Raw genomic sequence first — 16,395 nt, 5'->3', positions numbered from 1 at the left:
GGATGACATTCACATGTGTTTTATACAGTTCATATATGAAAAATATTGTCTTTTATATAGTCTAAAACAGTTTTTCTAGGTATTTGGAGTCCACCTTGCTGGTAGGTGGTCACTGCCAGTGTGAAAAACTGCCTTAGATTGTATTAAGCGACATGTCTTAATTCAGAAAAACAAAGGTGCTGAATGTAAGTCCTGTGTAATAGGAAGTATGGGGTGGTCTTTATCTACCAGGTAAAGGCAAATTACAGCACACATTTTAAAAATACCACTATATTTAAAACTACCTTATTAGCAGTGGGTGAGACTCAACCACCTTGAAGTTTTTTTGGCGTCTTTCCTACCATAGGCCTTGATAAAATAGCAAAGCTACTTAATGAACATTTGCACTGTAGCAGAATGGTGGGTTCCTTTTTTCTGCTTGCTTGTTATTTAGAACATCTATTCCACTGCTACAGTTGCAATAGGCAGAACATAAATGTCATTCCAGTTTTGAGCACACAGGCACCGAAATGCTGTGTGTCTTGTAGAATCCAAATTACACTGTTAGTAAAGATTTGTTTTTCTGTTTGAGAAATATGTAGGTACAAGAAGTGGAGATGTTCTCATCATTTGAGCTTTTCTCACAATTTTTTTGCAGTTGTCTGGCTTTAGGTGATAGACAATTAAAAGGGAAAAACCACAAAAATGTGATTTAACAATTTACTATTTGAAGTATACTGTGAGGAAAGTGAAAATGTAGAATGGGAAATAACTCCTGCATGTAACTCAGACATGTGTAATGTATGTGTATAAGAAATTTGCAGCTAGCAAACTGAAATGGTAAAGGTAGAGAAGCAGTCTGTCTTTTTTGTGCAGGTATGTGGGAACCATTATATAAGATGCACCACCATTGCATCCCATTTTGCCTATTTTGCTCCTTGTCCATGGCAATCCATAGTGTACTGCTAAGGGCAAGGACTCATTGCTGTGCAGTTTTAGTGGGATGGAAGGCCATCCCTAAGAGAAATCCAGCCTACTTAAATTAACTGATGAGAGGAAATTACCTGTAGAGTTGAAAGAATTCAAGTGTATTTCTTTTATTTGAGTTATGCTTTCTGGTTTTTTGCCTTCCCTCTACTTCTTCCTGGCCTGCAGGTGGCAAACATTCCTTGGACTGCACGTTGATATTAACAGAAGGAGACTCAGCCAAATCTTTAGCTGTCTCTGGCCTAGGTGTTATTGGTAGAGACAGATATGGAGTCTTCCCACTCAGGGGCAAAATTCTCAATGTCCGAGAAGCTTCTCACAAACAGGTGTGTAGTTTTGTCCTTTCCTTTTTGCTGACAAATGGATGTCTTCCTGTTTATTCTTGATTCCTAGACTTATATCTTCATATTTTAATTTTTAATTTTTTCATGCAAATTTTGTGACTGAGATTTCATAAAGTACCAGCTATTTTGAAGCCTGGGATAAGCCTGTAAATATTAACTGTTGCAGTGCAGTACTGGGATGATAAGGTTAATTTCTTCACAAGTGGAAGGAAATCTTGCTATGACTCATATTCACATTTCAAATGAATACCTAAAGCCCCTAAAACTTAGTATTCTCTCCATTATTATGTGATTTCATGGACTCACAACATGAGTCAGCAGCCAGCAGCATTACCCCATCATATTGCTCCTGCTGCCATTCATAATTTGTCTGTAATAAGAGGTGTGCTGCAGATGCCCGTAAAAACAGTGGAAAAAAGAAGGCACCTTTGTGGGATGACTTTGTGTTACACATTCAGTTTTCTCCCAGCTTTCATGAACCAAAGCGCTCTGGCTGTAGAGGAGAAGGAGTGGTGCAGTCATTAAAATTTTAATGTACAGAAGAAATCATTACAAGTGCAAAGGCTCCAAGGGGTGGGAATAAAAAGCTTATGAAGTCGAGGTCAGGGTGCATTGAAAGAACAGCTATAAATCAAGACTGGGATGTTTCTGAATCTCTGCTTTTTACTCTGGCTGCAAAAATAACTTTTTTGTGCAGATAATGGAAAATGCAGAAATCAACAACATCATCAAAATAGTTGGATTACAATACAAGAAAAGCTATGAAGATCCAGAATCTCTGAAAAGCTTGAGATATGGAAAAATTATGATCATGACAGATCAGGTAAGTCTGAAATTCACAGGTTTTAATCTACAGAGCTTCTTAAAATGTGTTTTGCTGCAATTTCATAGGTTCTCAGGTTTCTTTAAGATTATCTGTGTTCTTTTGGTTGCTCTAAATGTACAGCTGAACTTTGCTGCAGAAAATAGCAAGAAGCCAAAGTAATAATAAAAACATGCTATTGATAATTCAAAAATATGTTGAAAGTAAGGGCAAAAGTAGACAGTAACTGGGGTGGTATTGCTAGCAAGTCAGGTAGAAACAAGAATGTAGATTATTTTTGGATAATCTCATGATTGAGCTATCAAACATCTTGCCACCAATGAGAGCTGTGGCTGGGTTTGGCTTTTCCCCACAGGAACTCAACTCTGTGGTGTCTGGGAGAGCTGTCTAGCTCTCAGCAAAAACATGCCACAGGCAGAGAAACCTTGAACAACAACCATGTACTTGGCTTGGAAGAGCTTTTTCATAGCTCAGTGACCTTCATAGGTGGTTATTTCACACCGGGGTCCAGTTTGGAATCCAAATTAAAACCAGCTGTTCCTTTCTATGCTTTCTGTCATCAGACATTGTGTTGATGTATTCAAGCCAGTGAGTGGGTTTTTTGGTGGTCTGGGGATTCTCATACAAGATTGCTTCATGTTTTCATGTTCTGATTCAGGATCAGGATGGATCTCACATAAAGGGCTTGTTGATCAATTTTATTCATCACAATTGGCCATCACTGTTGAAACATGGTTTTCTTGAGGAATTCATCACCCCTATTGTGAAGGTATGGGTTCTGTTATTGAGATTTTATGGATTACTTACAGCACAACAGAAATGTTGATTTTGTTTGTTTGTTTTTTCAAAGGCAAGCAAAAATAAGCAAGAACTTTCATTCTACAGTATTCCTGAATTTGATGAGTGGAAAAAGCATATGGAAAATCATAAAGCATGGAAGATAAAATACTACAAAGGTTTGTTTAAAAACAAATATATGAACCCTATGAATAAATAATAATAAATGGGTGCTATGAAGTTTTGTTATAGCTTTTCATGATAGTATCTTACATAGTGATTTTATAATGCTCCCAGTAAAAAAAAATGAATAAAGTAAAAAAACTTAAATTATTAATATTGAACTATTATTATAACTATTTCTTTTTATTGTACAGGATTGGGTACCAGCACTGCTAAAGAAGCAAAGGAATATTTTGCAGACATGGAAAGACATCGGATTTTGTTTCGATACGCTGGGCCTGAGGATGATGCTGCCATTACACTGGTAAGAAGTCACAAAAGTGCTTCTATATCATATGTTTTGTTTTTCATTTGGTGCTGAAAATGGCACATGAGGAAGTCCTGACAGGGCTTGTTTTGGTTTTGGGTTTTTTTTTAGTACCTGAATGTAGCAGTTTCGGAAGCTGGATGGAAACACTGATTACTGTAGTGGTTTTGGTTCACCAATCGTTTGTTTCCTGGCCAATGCACCAATTAATGAAGTGGGCCAAATGCCAGCACACCCACTAGAATTATTTACTCATTTTCTGCTGCGAGATAAGGATTAGGAAGAGAGCAAAGCAGGCTGAAACTTTTAAAGGGTATAAAGAAAACTTTCTTAACAGAATTAAAAGAAAAATAATAAGAAAATCAGAATAAACCTTCAGAACACTTCTCCTATCCCCACACCCTCTTTTCTTTCCCACTGACAATGTAAAGAGACAAAACCTGGGACTTTCAGTCAGTTTAACACCGCTAAAGTAGTCTTTCTTCAGTTCTTTTAGGAAGAGGAGTCTTTTGCCATGCCATAGAGACTTCTTCACAAGAAACAGTTCTCTCATGGCTTCAGTGTCACAGTGAATCAGCAGCTGCCCAGAAATCTACAATAGTGAAGTCCCTCCCACATTTCAGTAGTTTCTTCCCATAACTACCACCATGGGTCATTTCAGCTTATTGGGGTACAATTTTAAGGATGAGCTGTTCTAGTATAGAAACAAAAGTTCTCTTATCTCTGGGAACAGAGGTTTCCTTCTTCTATCCCTGGGGCAAGCTTTCTCATCTCTCTCATCTCTCCCAGTTCAAGCTTCTCATTGGATCACAGCTTCTGCAACATCTGCTTATTTCAACAGTGGTGCTTCTGCTCACGGCTGTAAGTTAGAATGCTACACCCCCTCAATTCTATGAATTACAGGGGAAACACAAAGTCTGATATATCAATTATATCTTCACCATAGCCTTACAAGAGAATTTCAGCTCAAAACTAAGGCATCTCCTCCCATCTAGAATTGCACTCCTTCTTCACTGACCTCAGTGTCCCATGTTGTTTTCTTTACGTGTCTTCACCCTTTCCTTTTTCTTGATTCAGGAGAGAATTGGTATTCCTAGGCTCATTTTTTCTCAAGCTTTATCAGTTGAAACAGTTTTTATAGAGCTCTGCAGTGCTGAAAGGTTGATCTTATCCAGGCTCTGCATCGGGGAAATGGATCGCCATGCCTCTCTGTTGGTCATGTGGTCTCTGCCAACACCATGCGAGCTCTGCTGGGTGCTGGTGCCACCCCGCACCTTCTCTTTATGCTGGGCATCAAAAAAACAAAAAAAAGAAAGCTGCTGCTGCTGCTTTTGTCCTTCTGTCCGCAGCATGGCTGGCTAAAAGCGGCTAAGCGAACAAAGTTCATTGCAAACCATGCCGAATGTGGCTCCGCTGATTTTGGCCAAGCAATCAGGGCCGGCTGCGGGGCCACTCCCAGTGCTGGTCCCAGCCCACATGGTTGCTCCTGGTAGTGGGATAGCCCCCAGTGGCATGGCCCGGCGGCGCTGCTGGAAGAAAAAAATAATGGACCGACAGGCCCTGTTGGGAATGGTCCCAGCCCCGCTGGGAAGGGGCCCCACCAGGACAGGGCCCGGTGGGTTTTCCCAAGCAGGGACCAGCGCCACAGCAGAGCCCGGCCCAGCCCCACCAGGCGGCCCAGGCCAGCCAGTGGCCAGTTACCTGTTCAGAGGCCAGAAGCAAGAGAACTTTTCCTGGGCCTTGTTCATTTTTAAATGTGAATCTCACAGAGGTGTGTTCAGCTTTGTTGAGTGGTTTAACACAGTGGCAATATTCAAAACCAGCCAGCTGGTTGGTTATGCCAGACCAGAAGGAAGCTGCCAAGGCCCCCACGGGGGACCACTTCTGCAGCTCTTGGACTCCCTCCCCAAATAAAAAACAGTGTTAAACCACAACACTGAAAAACATACTGTGGGAGGAGAAAGAATCTTTTGGAAAATGCTTTAAATTCTGGAATAAGCTTAATCCACACCACAAAATGAGCTCTACCTTCTGATTTTAGATTTGGTAGTTTTGTGTGGTGTGAATATCAAGAAATGTTACAATCAGAATTGCTTTTAAAGACAGAACATACAAAAAAGTCCTCTGAGGGGTTTTTATTTGTTTGGGCAATAAAGCCAAAGCAAATTGTGTTTCATGTCTACCTAGGTGTCTGTATTTTGTTTCTGAGCAAATAAGATCAGATAAATATTATTTATTCATTGAAGATCTGTCAGGGTGTCATATGTATAGTCATGCACGTGCTCTACGTATTTGAATTTGAAGTTTTGTAAATAGTTGTGTGTAGGAAAATACTTTTGTTCAAAAAAAAGCTTGTGGAAGAGTAAAGTATGAAGTGTCTGGAACATAGCTGTTTTCTCAAGAAATATTTCAACTTTTGTCTACTTTACTTTGCTATTTTAATTGTAGGTGACACTAGCGAGAAAAAAGGGTAAGAGAGAAAAAAGAAAATTGAAAAATACCTGTCTTCGACAAAACAATTTCTTTCTTATCCTGTGGGTACAGTAAGAAGTGTGGTTTTACTGACAGAATTCTGATCTCTGTTTCTGCAAAGAGACCTCCATACACAGACTGGTCTGTGAGGCCATGTAACCAGTTATGGCTGATCCTCACTGTTATCTAAAGTAGTGTTCTGTCAGTCTGGGAGGAGGCTGTTCACCTCTTTTACACCTCAGTAACTACCAGCTAGTGCTGGAGCTGTGTACAGAAGCTTCACTTACACTTCCACCTGCATTTCCTCTGCTGGAAATCACTGGATTTTCCTCCTTCGCTGGAATCCCAGCCCTAAGTTTACCTCTGGGTGGTATGTGATTACAGGCCCCAGCAGACCTCTTGATAGCTGAAATCTAGGAAAGCAAAAAATCTTTCACAGAGCAACTTCATCATTCTGAAGAAACTCTCTTGCTAGTAAATCAAGTATTAGAATAGCAGTTTTAAGTGGAGAAACCAATCCCCTTCTTATTCTATTGAAGAATAAATATTTGAGAACAGCTCTTAATTCCATTCATTCTATTTTTATTCTATTATGAAATAAGTTTTATGCTGATCCACCTCTTGGTCATTTGTCACTTCAGTGGTTTAGAAAAAGTATAGATAAACTGAAAGGAGCCATAAAAAGTTGTAAGAATTTAGTCCTGTTTTTTACAAAAGCTTAATCTTAAATTTTAAGATGTCTGTCACTGTGAATAATCAAGCTTTGTTCACAAGGGAATTCTGATGCAAAATGGGGTGTTAGGGCTTAGACCTTTTCTCAGAAACTAAGTTACATTTAATATTTATTATGTGGCATCTTGGTCTCCAAGGAATTGACACTATTCATTGAGCTCTTTTGGAGTGCTCCAGTCAGAGTCCTTTGAAAACGATGGTGCTGTTGAGTGTGTTCTTATGCAGGAGAGTGGTTGAAATCAGGACATGATGAAGTTTCTATATGTTACTCACTGAGAAAAAGAGGCAGTACCTCAGTAGCTCACAGAATTTCCCCAAAGTAGTCAAGATCTTGGTGAGACCACTACTCAGTTTTAATGTCTTTCTCACTTTTTGAGAGAAGAAACTCACTGGAGGGGAACTCTGTTTCTGTAACACCACAAAGTCAGAACAAATTCCTGTGTCCTTTTGTAGTGATAAGTGATTGCTGGAAAGTGATGCCTTGTCATCCTGAAGGCTGAGGCCGTCAGTCAGCTGGCCCAAACTCTGGCTTAGGCTTTTTGTGCAGTGTCAGTTCTGTCAGGTTGTCAGTTTTTGTAAGAGGACTAGGGATGGCCAGTCAGGAACAGCTGCAAGTTATTGACAGAGCAAAAAGGGCATGGAGAGGACAAGAGTGGGATATTTTTTCCAATACTTTCACTTGATTGTCTTGATGAGAGCTGGTTACAGCTCGGTCTAAATGATGAACGCAACCTTAATGCTGTGTGGGGAAAGACCTTCAAACCTGTGTGTCAAAGCACGACTCTGATGTGAAGAAGGGAAGAAGAATGAGAAGATTTGTCTAAATGTGTGCAGATTTCAGGAAAGCAATGTGAATTTAAATTGCAAACAGTGAGAGATCTGTCATTTCAAAAAACCTTGTGCAAAAATGTTTGAAAAGTCATCTACTTGTACTGCTTCTTAAATGTAAACGTTAGTTATATGGATTAGCTTGTCCAAATAAGCCTTATTGAATACTTGATCAGAAAGTGCAATACACTTAAAATTCTGACTGAAGTAACATACATTTGCACAAACATTTATATGCTGATACTTTAGTGTACTTGGAATCTTTCCAGGCCTTCAGTAAGAAGAAGATTGATGACCGAAAAGAATGGTTAACAAATTTCATGGAAGACAGGCGACAGCGTCGACTACATGGCCTTCCTGAGGTTAGTCGTAGATAATAGCAATAAATCTGCCAGGTGAGATTTACATGTAATGTAGTTTTTGTATTGAATGAATAATGTATGTGGTTTTTTTTCAGCAATTTTTATATGGTACAGCAACAAAACATTTGACTTACAATGATTTCATTAACAAGGAGTTGATCCTTTTCTCAAATTCAGACAACGAGAGATCTATCCCATCCCTTGTTGATGGTAAGCTGATAGTTCATTATCATTTTTTTGAATATTTCTCTTTATTGATGGCTTTTAGAGCTGTGATTTGCACTGGAATCAATGCATTCAAGTAGAGAATATAAGAACTTCCATGCATGTATTTGTTATCATTTTGTATATCAGTGGTATCCTGGGCGCTTTAGGAAGAGCAGTGCCAGGTGGTCAGGGAGGGTGCACATCTGCTGTGAGGCCACATCTGCTGTGTCCAGTTCTGGGTTCCTCAGTACAAGAGAGACACGGAGCTCCTGGAGCAGGTCCAGTGAAGGGTTGTGAAGATGATTAAGGGTCTGGAGCATCTTTCTTATGAAGAAAGGCTGAGGGAGCTGGGCCTGTTCAGTCTCAAGAGATGATGGAGAGGGGACCTTATCAATGTGTATAAGTATCTAAAGGGGACGTGTTGGGAGGATGGAGCCCGGATCTTCTCAGTTATGCCAAACAATAGGACAAGAGGCAGTGGACAGACACTGATGCACAGGAAGTTCCACCTGAACATGAGGAAGAACTTCTTCAGTGTGCAGTGACCACACACTGGAACAGATTGCCCAATGAGGGTGTGGAGTCTCCCTCAGTGGAGATATTCAAGAGAGACACCATATCCTGTGCAATGTGTTCAAGGATCATCCTGCTTGGGGAGGTTGGACCAGATGAGCCGCTGTGGTCCCTTCCAACCTGAACAATTTCATGATTTGTGTGCTAAGGAATTGCCATGTTTCTTCTGTGAGGAAGTGGAAGCTGTTGCTGAGCTGGCTTTTTACTTAACCAGATCTATTCCCTAGGCCCTACTAGCGCTTTGTTTCTGCTCATACCATCAGAGAAAGCTAGTCTCTTAAGTGCTTATAATAATTAACATTCAAGTCAGCAGCTGAGTGCAGATGAAGATGCAAATGTTTTCTCTCCTCAGTCTTGCATCACAGGCAATGCTCTAGTGTTTACTGACCTGTAATTTTGCTAGGCTCCTGTCAGTAAGGTTTACTAACCCTCCCCTTGGAGTAGCATGTACATTGAAAGGAGCAGTTTTTACTGCACTACAGCTTCATTTGTAAAATTGTCTGCAGACAGCGTGAGCAGGAATTTCTGCCCATGTCATTGTCTGTGTGCACAAGCTTACTATGATCAGGAAAAAGGCCTTGAGACTTCGGGGAGGGGCGAAGTGCATTTATCTTCAGTTCCCAGTACATTTTATAGTGGAGCTGGTCAGCCTTCTTAACACTACAGACTTATACCAAAATATTAGTGCAGCAAGAGCTTTTTGTGTTTTGCATGAAAGAGAGGGATCGTTCAGGGGGTGGGGCAGTAGCTTCCCGATAAGATGGATCCCTAGCTTTGATGCAGAATGAAACTGAGTTAGGTATGCAGATACACACCTAGGGAGCCAGAGGATGCCAGTCTCTGTTTCAGCTTCTCCAGATTTTCTTCCTCCCATACCTGGGTACTTACAGAGCTGTATGTTTCAAGAGACCATTGCTCCTTACAACGTACTGTACCCAGACTGCCTTCTCAGAAACAGCAGAATAATTTTGCTGGAACTTTAAATATTTAAGAATGAACTTGCAGTGGACTGTTTCTACAGAAATGTAAGAAAATAAGAAGGGAACATAGTTATTCATATATTTGTGTGTGTCTATGTGTATATGTAACAATGTAGGTGTATATATAATACTACAGATATTGTATATAATTCCTGTGAGTGTTTCTGCCAACATTGGCTGTAATTCTGCATTCTAGGCTTGGATATATGAGTTGTGCAGCAGGTGTAGTGCTCTAGCAATGGTTTTTGTCCTTTAGCATCATCAGGTGATATATGACAGGCTAGCCTGGCGGCAAATCTCAGAAAAAATAATGAAGAGGGAGAACATTTTGACTGTCTCTTCACAGCTGGTAGTTGTAATTCTTGCTGCTTGGTGATTCTCCTTCGTAAAGGAAGTCCTTTAAGTCTGTTGTATTCCATAGAGTGCTGGTAGAAAAACATGATGCAGAGCCATTGTAAAAAAAGTTTGGATCTTACATATTGGAATGAAATGGAAATTGAAGTCAGTCTTTTTTTTTTTTCTTTTTGTCTTCCTTCCAGCTTTTGCTCTTATGTTTGACCCACTGTAGTAATGGTAACATTAAACAATATTTTAGTGCATTTTAGAAATGAATGTGAATTAAAACACTGAATAGCTCAATAAGCATGATCTAGAACTGGTTATCAAGTTCTGGATAACATACAGGAAATATAATGCAATCCCATCCACACAGCTGTTGTTCCTAAAGTGTGCCTAAGCAATGAAAATAAACATTTTCAGAAGATAAGATCAGAGACTGTCTTTTTTCTTACAACTTTTAAAGATCTCAAGAGGATAACATTTTTTTGGTATTGAATTTTAATACATATTTGAGAAGTTCACACAAGAAGTAAAATTTCAGAGTTCTGTGAAATACATGTAAGCTGCAGTTACAGCTGTCATTGATGAATTTGTGCTGGTATTATTAGGAAAAAGATTTTGCTGAGTAGCATGGAAAGAATTAGCTTGTGGAAGTTGTACATTTAGGATCAATGTGCAGTTTATTAGAATAATATATTGGATGCTGTATAATTGGCTGAAAAGGTTGTGTTTCCACTTTTTTTGGTAATTTCTTGAGTTTGGTAAAATATTTTAATTACTTTTTAAAAAGTTATTATTTTGTTAGAATTCCAGTGTAAATTTGCTTCTATTCAATGTTTAGACTTCTTTTGAGAGATTAGAAATGATAATAAGGCAAAACAAGTTTATCACTTGAAAACATTTGCTTGTGTATGTGTTGAAAATGGGATGCTCTTCTCAACAGGTCTGAAACCAGGGCAACGCAAGGTTCTGTTCACTTGCTTTAAGAGAAATGATAAACGTGAAGTAAAGGTTGCTCAGCTGGCTGGTTCTGTGGCTGAAATGTCAGCTTATCACCATGGGGAGGTGAGTATGGAGGATGGTGAAGGACTTTCAGCCTATGTAAAATGCTAGGTAAATGTTTCTGCTATTAAAATTGCAAACTATTGACTGTAATTCTACTAATCACAGGTGTACGTTTAAAGAAAATGAACCAAACTCTGTGTAGCTTAGTAAGACAGCATATTTTCTTTCTTTCCAAGTGTTGGTGCTCAGTATTATCCCAAATATGTTGTAGGTTGTGGCAGAATAGTAGATAACTAATTACCTGAACAACTTCTAGATTCTGAAATCATAGGAATATAGGAGCTATGTTCTAGGACAATTTTTGTCTGAAACAAGAAACACAGTGTTTTAAGGGAAGAAGCCAAGACTCTGTTCTTCAAAAACTTACTACAGTGTCAGAACAAAGATTTTATTTCTAGCTCCTGTTTTGTTTATATTTGTCTGAAATATTAGCAAGAGTGGCCATATTAACAACCCATCCATCCATTCCCTTCTCCCTTTAGAAGCCATGAGTAGTGGTTTGTGCATGCAGGTGTGGTCAGTTTATGTCCCTTTACTTCCCCCAGAGAAGTGCTTTTGAAGAAATTGAGAAGCTCAGGGGTTTTCATAAGCACAGAATATGCATTCCCAGCAGCCTTTGTAATAGGTTACAATAGTCCTTTCTCAGGGAGACTGCTTTCTTAAAAATTTAATTCAGGTTAGTCGCACAATTTTGGGCCATTAAAAATAGGTTTTGCTGGCTGATTAGGATAGACTGTCTCATACTTCTTACTATGAATACGTATTTTCTTGCAGCAAGCATTAATGATGACTATAGTCAACTTGGCTCAGAACTTTGTTGGAAGTAACAATGTGAATCTTCTACAACCTATTGGTCAGTTTGGCACCAGGCTTCATGGTGGAAAGGATGCTGCCAGCCCTCGCTATATTTTCACCATGTTGAGGTAAATTGTTAATGTCAAGCTAAATGCATACTTTCAAACAGCCTTTTATGAAACCCATCCTTTCACAACACTCCTTTTTTGGGGGTGGTGGGGGAGATAAATAGAGAAAGATTGAAATATTTTAATAGAAGCTCATATTTTGCTTTGGGTCTCTTAAGTGTGTTTTTGAACATCCGTAACACTTTGCTCTTCTTACAGTTAAGCAAGGAAATGTTGCAACTATTTGGATGCTGTGTTGCTTTATTACTGGGTGCCCCAGTGTCACACTGAGCTGTGTGTTCTGAAAGCTTCAAAGAATGATATTTTGTAGATGCTAAATGTCAGCAGTTGCTAGTGTACCAGGTACATGCGTTTCTGTGAAGGAAACAAACTTCATCTATTATGAACGCACTCTTCCATTGGGAAGAACTTCGTTATCTCAGGAGATGTGTACATTGGATTTTCAGCTTCAGAATGGCAAAGAGAGAGTAAGACTTTAGAAAACCCTGCAAAAAGATCGTATCTGGGCCCAAGGGCTGTTAAAGCAAAATGTTCCTTACTTACTGGACTTGAGGTTAAATGGTTTTCTTTTTTTTTTTTCTTTTTAAAGCCCTTTAGCAAGGCTACTTTTTCCATCAGTGGATGACAACTTGCTTAAATTCCTGTATGATGACAACCAACGTGTAGAGCCTGAGTGGTATATTCCCATCATTCCCATGGTCTTAGTAAACGGAGCTGAAGGAATTGGCACTGGCTGGGCATGCAAACTTCCAAACTATGACACCAGAGAGATTGTAAACAATGTCAGACGAATGCTGGATGGCCTAGATCCCCACCCAATGGTAAAAATAATAGTATATACTAGTATTTTATTTGTGTGTACTTACAAAATCAATTCCTATCTCTCTAGAACTCCTCTAATTATATCGGATTTGGTTCCTCCCAGTAATTTTATGTAGAAGCTTTACTTGACTGTTGGGATGAGGCTGGGGAAGTTAACTTTGAAGCAAAAACATTGCTCTTTGTGTTTTTAGCAATTATTTTAGAGGATTTTTTGTTCAGTCTGCTGACTGTTACAAGCCTTACAGGGTAGTCGTGACATGGCTGTAGGGTAAAAAGTTGTATCACTCTTTCTTTTTGAAGGTACTACTTAAGTATCTTCAGTTACAGTTAGCATTTTCCTTTCTCATATCTGAATTGTTCTCTGTTTCATATATCTGTAGGCAGAGGAAAAGATATTGCTGCTGTTCAAGAAAATCAGCAACTTCTGAACTGCATTTAGCTTCTGTTTATTCAAAATTGTAGAAGCCCTAGAAGTGGTGGGAAAAAAATTGGGCGGGAAGAATACCTGTGTGAACCCATAATGTCTGTGACCGGGAGATGAAATACAGTTTATGTAACCCTAATTTTACAACTGATGAATATTGCTGCTTGGCTGTGTTTACTAAGCCATAGAAGCAGAAACATCTTTTCTTCCCTATTTAGATCATAGTTCACTGATTGTGCAACATCAATTTTCAAGACATAGTGGCTTTCCTTTTTCAAATTCTTGGGAATAATGAGATTTATTTATTTTAATGAATGCAATCTATTGCCCTTCCTTTAGGACTCCTAGGCCTTCTGTGTAGTCTCACAGTCAATTGAAGCTCACTGTGCTTGAAAGAGGCAGTTCTGCCTCCATCTAGCTCCTTTCTGTATGCTGGTATGTGTTTGTGTCAAGCTGGATAAGGAAGTCAGTCCTGTTAAAAAAAAATTCCTCAGCCTGTTAGTTACAATTTGACCTGGATGGGTTCCACTATCTTTGCCAAACAGCACAAAAATGACAAAATGGTTAGAGGCGGTAGCACCACTTTTGTAAAGTTATTGTGGGGTGTTCATCTGCTTTCTGTCATGCCTTAATTGTGCTTAGGGTTTCCTTTAAGAAAGAGGAAGAAAAAACCAAACTAAAGAATCAAAACAAAATCCACCACCTCACTGGGTTCAGCTGCATCTTCTTAACAATTTTTCTACTCTGTGGACAGTAGGATAATTGGTCCTGTCACTTGCATGTGTATATTCTGGCTTTTCTGTAGTATTTTTCCTATGACTTCAGAGTTTCACAGTCTGAGAGGTTTGTTGACGGGTTAGGGCAATATAGTGATATGTGTATGGAGTATGGAAAAGAAATATTTTTCTGACTTTTTGTTATAAAGATTATTACCACTTTGGTTTTTCCAATTTCAGCTTCCAAACTACAAAAACTTCAAAGGAACCATTCAGGAACTTGGTCAAAATCAGTATGTAGTGAGTGGTGAAATATTTGTCGTGGACAGGAACACAGTAGAGATTACAGAGCTTCCTGTAAGGACATGGACCCAGGTAAGTAATAGTGAAATATATTTTAATATAAACAAAAAAGAGTGAAGAATTCCTCATTAAATTATTTAATCCTACATCTGCGTGAACTTCTAGCACAACTTCTGACTGTACATACATGGAAGGGAACATGGTTTCATTCTCCTGTGTGCTTTTGTCGAAGATGGTTCTCTGTTTGTGCCGCCAGCTGTCCATGCTACAGAGAACACCTGCTTCTCCTGCTTAATCCACTTTACAGGAGGCTTTTGTGTCCTGGTTTCTGCTTCTTATGTTTGTGCTACTCTTGGCTTGCATTTCACAGGTTATACTGGTTCTGTAAGTTATAACTGGTACCAGATGTAATGCACAGAGCTTTGAAAGTTTATGTTGTTCATTTGGTTTGCACTTTTAAGGCATTTCAAGTGGTTCTGTTTTTTGCTACCCTATTTTCAACAGGTGTACAAAGAACAGGTTCTAGAACCTATGTTGAATGGGACTGAAAAAACTCCAGCATTAATTTCTGACTATAAGGAATACCACACTGATACAACTGTGAAATTTGTTGTGAAAATGACAGAAGAAAAGCTTGCACAGGCAGAAGCTGCTGGATTGCACAAAGTCTTTAAGCTTCAAACAAGTCTTACTTGTAATTCTATGGTAACTTTTTCATGTTTGGCTATTAGAATCCCTACTGTTGCTTGTTGTAAAATCAAATGTTTTTGTAGTATGCTTTGATTCTTGGTATTGAGCAGTGCATTGTGTATTTGAAATTGTTTCAATAGTAGAAAACTGTAGTGACGACCAATACTAAGTCAATATGAATAAGCGAATCCATTTTATGATGAGTCTTCCAAATATGACAGGCCTGAGGTGGTTGCCTTCCTGTAATTGAAAATCTCTTGTGCAGTGAACCAAAAGTGGTTAATATAAAGTAGATCATACAAATAACTTTCTGCCAAATTATAATTAGATTTGAGTTTTAAACTTGAGACAAATTACATTTTCAAAATTGCACTTTCTGCAGGACTGTTACTCCTCTAATATGAATTAAATGGTCCAATGTTTCCACCAGCATAAATCCAATTTTAGGTGGTAAGGTGTAGCAAACACTGTTCTTAGGCTGCTGAAGATATAATAATGCCATGAATTACCAAGAATGTGAATAAATATACATGTCTGTCTATTCTGAGAGGGATTTGAATGTAAGTTAATTTCTGCGAAGATTTCCAAATATCCTGTCTTTTTGGATACTGAAAAAACAGTTCTGTTTTTTCAGAGGCTACTTTCAGATATCAAAACCCACAAATATAATTTTTAATATCAGTTATTGCTGCTATTGCTGTGTACATTAAAAGCTTTATGAAAATAGGTTAAAAATAAATTAATGACCATAGAATTGGAAAAGGAAACAGGCCTTGCTCAACTAATTTCCTAGATTGTACTTGAAAAGGCAATCTACCAAATCAGGGTGATGGTATTTCTCACATGTTTAAACAACTGTAGGAGCTACTGTGAAAATCTGTTGTCAGTTTTACATTTCACATTATAAACATTACAAGGCTAATGTAAGAAAAATGTTTTGCAGCTGAATTCCTGCATTTTCTGCCTGCCAAAATAAATAATAAATTGTAAGGGCTGCTTTCTGTACCTGTGTGGGAATTAATCTACCCTAGTGTAAGAACCTTAAAAAGTTATGTGAGCTTGGCCATTGTCCCCCACCTCCCAAATAGCTATTTTGGATAGATGAATTATCCCCTAGAGGGGTTTATTTCTTTCAGTTGACTATGAAGGGCACCGAGGGTGACTAGTTCACCTATAAATGTCTAAACTGGAGATGTCAGAAGCCAGACAGGATTGATTCCACCTATCAAGTAAAAGTGATTTCTTACTTTGTGCTTGGACTTGAAGGATGGTAGTTTTCACAGCTGAAAAGTGACAGATTTCACAGCTGAATTGAAAGATTATTAAGGATTATTAAGCTTTGCAACTGTTATATTAAATAGTTGTGAATCATCAGTTGCCGCTGAACTTGTGATTTAATATGTAGATAAAATTAGTCATTCAAGTGAATTCAGGCATATTTCTCTATATAGCTTTCATTTTGTTTGATTGCACTACCATAAATTTCATCCTAAATCTCCTTGTGAATAAAAATAAAGACCAGAGACCATCCAGCTCTGTGCTGCGTAGCTCCAAAGTGA

At 38.6% G+C, this 16,395-nt stretch overlaps 1 protein-coding gene across 4 annotated transcripts in view; it reads left to right on the top strand.

Moving 5' to 3' along the window:
• The window catches only part of TOP2B (DNA topoisomerase II beta), a 62,112-nt gene that overhangs the window by 33,026 nt on the left and 12,691 nt on the right, over positions 1-16,395 (top strand). For all 4 annotated transcript variants that reach the window (XM_038128352.1, XM_038128354.1, XM_038128351.1 and 1 more), the window contains exons 12-23: positions 1,135-1,292; positions 2,008-2,133; positions 2,792-2,902; positions 2,984-3,089; positions 3,288-3,397; positions 7,702-7,794; positions 7,890-8,004; positions 10,837-10,958; positions 11,733-11,881; positions 12,471-12,702; positions 14,084-14,218; positions 14,651-14,851. In XM_038128352.1, the coding sequence (XP_037984280.1) occupies positions 1,135-1,292; positions 2,008-2,133; positions 2,792-2,902; positions 2,984-3,089; positions 3,288-3,397; positions 7,702-7,794; positions 7,890-8,004; positions 10,837-10,958; positions 11,733-11,881; positions 12,471-12,702; positions 14,084-14,218; positions 14,651-14,851 (1,658 nt within the window). The remainder of the gene's footprint in view (positions 1-1,134; positions 1,293-2,007; positions 2,134-2,791; positions 2,903-2,983; positions 3,090-3,287; positions 3,398-7,701; positions 7,795-7,889; positions 8,005-10,836; positions 10,959-11,732; positions 11,882-12,470; positions 12,703-14,083; positions 14,219-14,650; positions 14,852-16,395) is intronic.

Source organism: Motacilla alba, chromosome 2 (genome assembly GCF_015832195.1).
Source record: "Motacilla alba alba isolate MOTALB_02 chromosome 2, Motacilla_alba_V1.0_pri, whole genome shotgun sequence".
In the NCBI taxonomy this organism is placed as follows: domain Eukaryota; kingdom Metazoa; phylum Chordata; class Aves; order Passeriformes; family Motacillidae; genus Motacilla; species Motacilla alba.
The sequence above is the reverse complement of the archived record's forward strand: the minus strand, read 5'-3'. Positions and strand labels throughout refer to the sequence as shown.